This window comes from Tupaia chinensis, unplaced genomic scaffold (genome assembly GCF_000334495.1).
Source record: "Tupaia chinensis unplaced genomic scaffold, TupChi_1.0 Scaffold000465_1, whole genome shotgun sequence".
Taxonomy (NCBI): Eukaryota; Metazoa; Chordata; class Mammalia; order Scandentia; family Tupaiidae; genus Tupaia; species Tupaia belangeri.
Genome location: NW_006159974.1, coordinates 896891 through 903096, shown reverse-complemented (window position 1 = coordinate 903096; position 6206 = coordinate 896891). Strand labels below are relative to the sequence as shown.

General features: G+C 60.9%; 1 protein-coding gene and 1 long non-coding RNA gene across 3 annotated transcripts in view; both read left to right on the top strand.

The window, feature by feature from the left end:
• The window catches only part of CUX1 (cut like homeobox 1), a gene marked incomplete at its 5' end in the record, with an annotated part of 362656 nt that extends 358909 nt beyond the window's left edge, over nt 1–3747 (top strand). For both annotated transcript variants that reach the window (XM_014590579.1, XM_014590578.1), the window contains 5 exon segments: nt 654–737; nt 1363–1419; nt 1755–1835; nt 2599–2663; nt 2873–3747. In XM_014590579.1, coding sequence (XP_014446065.1) covers nt 654–737; nt 1363–1419; nt 1755–1835; nt 2599–2663; nt 2873–2942 — 357 coding nt within the window.
• Nucleotides 3748–4705: 958 nt separating this feature from the next.
• LOC114009112 (uncharacterized) overlaps nt 4706–6206 on the top strand; it is a 12669-nt gene continuing 11168 nt past the window's right edge. The window contains exons 1-3 of the long non-coding RNA XR_003550579.1: nt 4706–4838; nt 4939–5285; nt 5932–6196. This is a non-coding gene — a long non-coding RNA (uncharacterized LOC114009112). The remainder of the gene's footprint in view (nt 4839–4938; nt 5286–5931; nt 6197–6206) is intronic.

The window sequence follows — 6206 nt, the reverse complement described above, 5'->3', positions numbered from 1 at the left end:
AAACTAGTATTTGGTCCAACATCCCCCAAAAAAACAGTCCAGAGGATGGGAAGGAAGCCCACCCACTGCACTCATCTGGGCCAGGAGGCCCCTCCCCGGCCTCTCTCAGCCTCCAGGCCTCTCGGGGCCTACTCTGTGCAAAGTAACCCTTTCTGTGACTGAAGGGCCACGGAGTGGGTGTAGAAGGACAGGGAGCTTTGACACTGTGGTTGGGACCTCCAGGGCCACTAGCCCCCATCCCTGCCCACTGGAGCTGCTCTGAGGCCACCAGAGGGCGCCCAGAGTCTGCAAACTAGTACCCTCTGGATGGCTGGGGTTGGAGGTGGATCCTTCCAGGTGCCTACCTCACCCCTTACAGCTCCCCACCCTGCGGTCAACGAACCCCCGCTCCAGGCCCAGCCCCCTGAACCTGGGCCCAGCTCTTTCATGTACCCCTAGCCCCTCTCTGGGCCTTGACTCCCCATATGTACCCAGAGGCACTACGATCCCTCCTGTGGGAGAGCTCCGATGCAGGTGACACCACCCTGGCACCGTCTCCCAGCTCTGGGACCAGGGGCTCCCTCCCCTGCCTCCCTTTTGCAGATGAGGACATTAGGCCCTCCTGTTGGGCCCCAGGTGACCAACTGGCTCTCTCCACCCCCTTCTCCATGTAGGGTGGTGGCAGTGATGACACCGAGCTGCGGTACTCATCCCAGTATGAGGAGCGCCTGGACCCCTTCTCCTCCTTCAGCAAGCGGGTTCGTGAGCCGGGCCAGGGAGGGGCGTGTGCAGCTGGCTCTGCCCAGGAGGCCCAGGGAAGCCTGAGGCCCCTGCTCACTGGCCTGGGCACTCATTATCAGCCTCCCTTCATCCCTCACTCTCCCTGCCCTGTCTGTTCGCCCAAGGCCAATCCTGCCGCATCCAGCTCCGCACACTCTGGGCCCCACCAGACCAGGGACAAGGGCAGCTTCCCCACTTCTTTGGTGCCATGGAGGCCCAGGGCCCTCCCGAGAGCACCTGCTGGTGGCTACCTGAGGGTGTGCAACAGTGAGCAGGTTCACAGAACTACTTGGGGCAGGCAGACCCCAGAGAGCAGTTAGAGCTCCCAGTATCTGGTGAGCAGGGACGGGGCACCCTCCAATGTCACCCCACCCCAGGCCACAGCTCTGCCCATGGAGAACTCCCACAGGCAGAAAGGGCTGAAGAGGGAAGAGGAGGCTCACATGGACTTTGGGGGACCCCAGAGTGTCACACGAAGTGACGCCAGACCTCAGGAAGGGCCCTGACAGCTCCCTGGGGTGCCGTGAGAAGAAGAAGGCAGGCACCCCCGTCTTGTAGCCCGGGAGCCCTCTGATTCCTTCCTTACTATCCCTCCCCCTTCAGGAGCGACAGAGGAAGTACCTGAGCCTGAGTCCCTGGGACAAGGCCACACTCAGCATGGTGAGTCCCCTCCCCTGTGCCCACCCAGACCAAGCCTGAGCCTCTCTCTGGGCACCCCCTCACCTGCCCTCCAGCTAGGTCTGGAGGAGCCCTAGGGACCCCTCGCAGGCACCATCACCAGGACACAGAGAGCTCCTCTGGCAGCACGTTCCTGGCAGGTTCTGGAATTGTGCTGCAGGGGGCGCCACTCCTCAGCTTTCCTGCAGCCCGAGCTCACCACCTCTGCCAGCCTGACCACCTGCGCCTTCCTCCCCTTGCTGCCCCAGCACCCTCTGGGGGCAACCCTTTGGGGTCAGGAGAGCTCCTGCCCTACCTCACCCTTCACTGCTCTCCAGGGGCGCCTGGTCCTCTCCAACAAGATGGCCCGCACCATTGGCTTCTTCTATACGCTGTTCCTGCACTGCCTGGTCTTCCTGGTGAGTGGCCAGCCCGGGAGTGGGGTACATTCAGCAAGCTCCCCTGACCTGAGGGGCAGCAGGGACCCCCTTAGTATGGCCTGGCCCCAGGCCCACCCCAGCTATGCCCTCAGCTCTGGGCCACTCCTCTGCCCTTCAAGAACCTTGGCCCATCCTAAAGGGAGAAGCCCAGCCACTGGGCCCTGGGACCTGCCACCAGCCCAGCCACTCTGTGGAAGAGACCTGGCTGACAGAGGCCCAATCCTGGTGGGCTGGGTCAAAAGAAGGGCCATGGTGGGAGCTTGAGGCGGAGGAGAGAAGGGAACACTCACTCTGCCAAGGATAGCCAGATAGGCTGCACCAAGAAGAGACTACTTGGACTGAGCCACCCCAGGTGTGGAGAGGCATGACAGTTAGTGGGCAGACGACATGCAGAAGCCTACTGATGCCTCCATGTCCGCCATGAGGAGAAAGGGGGAGACTTCAGCCTCAGGAACCCTGCCCACAGCCAGGTCACAGTCAAGATGGCTCCTCCAGGGCTAGCGTGGGCTCCAGCTCTGACCCCAGGGCCTGTGGATCCTGGCCCACTGGGGTACATCCATGTTGTTAGAGATGATACCTCTGTGCCTGGCCTGTCTGACCATCTGTGGAGCAAGTGGGCACAGAGTGCCTCTACAGCCTACCTGTCCTGGGCCCTGGGTCCCAGGAAGCCAGCCCAGGGACTGCAGATGGGCTGCAGGAGCACCCGTGAGGCCGGGTAGCTCACATGTCCCTGCCCGACCAGGTACTCTACAAGCTGGCTTGGAGCGAGAGCATGGAGAGGGACTGCACCGCCTTCTGCGCCAAGAAGTAAGGACACCTCCTGGGCCACCTCAGCCCCGCCCGCAGCACCCCAAGCTCCTCCATGAGGTCCCCTCCTCCTCCAGCCCTCCACCACAGCCCCCAGCAGGCCAGCCCCCGCCACACCCCAGCCCCAACTACATCGCATGTACCCCACCCCACACACGCTTTCCCTCCTCTTTACCCTCGGCCTCAGCCACGGTTTCTATGCCCCCCAGATTCGCCGACCACTTGCACAAGTTCCACGAGAATGACAACGGGATGGCAGCTGGTGACCTGTGGCAGTGACATCCCGGGGCTTCCCTTACAACAGTGATGGCTGCATTCCGCCCCCTCTGCCTGCTCTGCTGCTTCTAATGACCTAGGCTTCCCTGGAGATTCCCCACAGATCTGTCCATGTCCTCTGCCCTGCAGCTGCCAGAGTTCCTAGGGACCCCCTTGAAAAAAGTCTCAGCCACATCAGGCTCCCCAGGTTCAGATAGCCCCCAGTGCCCAGCCAGCCTGGGCCAAGGGTCCCCTCAGGCGGGTGACAGCCTGGGCTCTGCCCATGGCCTGACCACCAGCCCTGGTGGCCAAGCATGAGTTACCACTGATTCTGACCATGGTTAGTACAGTCTGGATTCCCTGCGCCTGTCTGCACCTGGGCTCTGGGCCCCACCACTGCTCACAGGAGGCCTTCCTTCCAGACACTCAGGCTCTGAGTCCCCCTAGGCCTGCCTTTATCATCAGAGGATATGAGATTCAACAAGACCTGGTCTGCTCACCATCCCCACCTTACCCTAAGAAGGGGAGCCCCAGAGGTAGGACAGTTCTGGTTATCCCCCCTCCCCAGTTATACATGATTTCTGCATTCTTCTTTAGCAATATATCCTAGTTTATAGATGAGGAAGGGTCTCCAATAAGCCCCCCATGTCTCAGACTCTTCAGACCCCAGGATGGGTCTGAGGGCCTAGTGCTTCTTGGCCAAGCAGAACTGGCTGTGGGCCATCATGGCATGGCCACCTCTTGGGGTCCCTGGCAGAACCTCCTGCGTTAGATTTATGCTTGCATGTTCGGCTTTGCACACTCAGAATAAACCATGGTTGCAACCACACTGGTGTGTCATGCTCTGTGACTCTGAAGCTCTGGGACCCTGGGGGAATTTGGTAGCTGATGGCCGCCTGTAGCACCATTCCTGGGAGCCGGGACTGGAACTCTCAGCTGGAGTGTTAATGCAGGGCACATTCCTGGCACAAAGGACAGCTCTCCCTTTCTTCCTGTCCCCAGGAATTTCCTGAGTGGGTCCAGAGCTGTCAGTGGCCAGAGAGTCCTGGATGTGAAACCCTGGGCGGGACAAGAGCCATGAGCTCTGAGAGGAGGAAGTGAGCTTTGCTGAAACCCAGACCTACAGTGTTTAAGTTCCTGAGCAGGCAAGCAACCCCATCCAAAAGGGAAATCCACTGACTCAGCCGTGGTTGGGTGTATGACGTCCCTAGTAGATCCATGTCAGCTCCTGGGGAAATCACTGCTTCCCTTTTAGGGTGCCCAGACCCATGTCTGGAGCAGGCCCCTTTCCCTTGGGCCCCTGCTCACCAGGCTCTGCAAGGCCCCAAGTCCACCAAGCCTCCTGAGTGCCAGCCTTGCATGGAGATTACCTTGAGTCACATGCCCAGCCCAGCCCCACACAGGTCCCCTCAGACCCAGATAGAGAAGTGTGTCCTCTTGGTCTGGAGTGGTTGGCGTCAACTCTCTGTCCAGGTGGCCCATGTGGCTGGCTTTAAAATCAGTTCCTACCTTACAACCCAGCAAGCCAGAGTCTCCTGTGTTGTCTCTGTCTCAGTTTCAGTCTTCAGTGGTCCAGAGCTCGTGCCTCAGAGGCCCCTCTTTGGAGCCCCACCCCAGTGCCTTTCATCATCTGCTCCATCAGAACTTCCTGCAAGGCCCCAGAGCTTCCGGTGCTCCCTGACCCTCATTCCTGTTCCCCCATGACAGCTACTCTTGGCCAGCCACGCCCCCATTCCCCCACCCCCCAGCACTTCCACATCTCCCATCAGTTCCTCCTTGAGGTTCAGTCGGAGTTACTATGCAGCTTGCTCCTCCACACTTCCTCCTCCCAGGGGATCAGCGCTATTTTCCCACCCAGAGCGTCACATCCAAGGACTCTCTCACCACTGACAGCTCACCAGCAGAGCTCAGCCCACTCAGGTTAGTCCACAGCCAGGCCACCCAGGTGTGGAGCCTCCCTCTCCCACACTGCGGGTGTCAAGCCCTCATCCCACCCCACCCTTCCCGACCTCGTTCATAGGTCCCCTGGTGTCAGGCCTCCAGGGCCGTGTGCGGCTCCGACTGATGGCTGGACCATAGCCTGTGCCTGCATTAAGTGCTTGCGGGCCAGGCCCTGTGGAGGAAGCAGCTGGTATGGGTCAGGTACCTAGTCCTCAGATGGGCCTGCTTTGCTTCAGTGGCCCTGTTGGGGGCAGCACCAGAGCTGGCTGGCAGCTGGTGAGGGATCACACTCCTGCAGCCCTACCACCTTCTCCCGCCCACCTCTGGTCTAGGCCCACCCCTTGTGTAAAAGCGCTGTCTGTTCTGCTTCCTGGGAAATCAGAGATGTGAACCGGCTTTGGGACGACTAAAGGGCTCTCTCTGAAGGTCAGAGGTCACTATGGGTCCGGGAGGGCAACAGATGGAGTACTCCGGCTAGCAGGGAACTGCCAGAGTTGGGGGCAGGGCGAAGCTGACCTGCCTGTGGGCACTGAGGGCCTGAGGCAGAGAGAAGGGAGGATCAGGAGGAGAGAAGGTGCTGGGACTCTACCCAGGAGCACGCACAGGGCTTCTGTCAGAGAGGCCACTCCACGCCTCTGCTCAGGCCGATACCCTCCCTCTCCTCTCCAACCCTTCTGGGGCCATCTGGAGCCCCTGCACCTCTCCTAGGAAGTCCCAGGGAGGCCGCTAGCCAGGGTCAGAACACTAAAGCCTGGAAAGGCCAGTAACCTGATTCATCCCTACCCGAGTTCTGGAGTGGAACAGGGTGAGGAAGCCAGGGCTTGGGCCCCTTCACCTCACATGACCTCTGACACCTCTCTGGTGGCGTCAGAGTCCCCACGATGGAGAAGGTTGGGAAGTAAGGACTGTGCGCATGAGATCTTTCTGCCCTGTGACCCGGGGCGAATTCTGCTACCAGGATGGCGGGAGGGCGGGGGAGTGGAGCTCATCCTCCTGATTTATGAGAACCAGACATTGACTTCCCCTGTTGCGACATCTGGGCCTCCCCGAATTCCCACTGTCCCCATGGCAGACGGACCGGCCACAGCTGTCCCCGCCGGACGCCCGTCACGAGGAAGCGCTCCGAGAGCGTCCACGCCGGGTCCACCTCACCACGCAGGACACCCACGTGCCCCACCAGCCACGTTCCTGGGGCCTGGCCTGGGGGCCGGCTGGGTGCCACGAGGACCCCCACCCCAGATGAGGCGACTTAGCCAGTTCCTAACCCCTCTGGGTCCCGCAGCTGGGCTGCCTCCACCCAGCGGCTTGCGAGGGCACCAGCACCCGCAGCGGGCGCAGTAAGGCTTC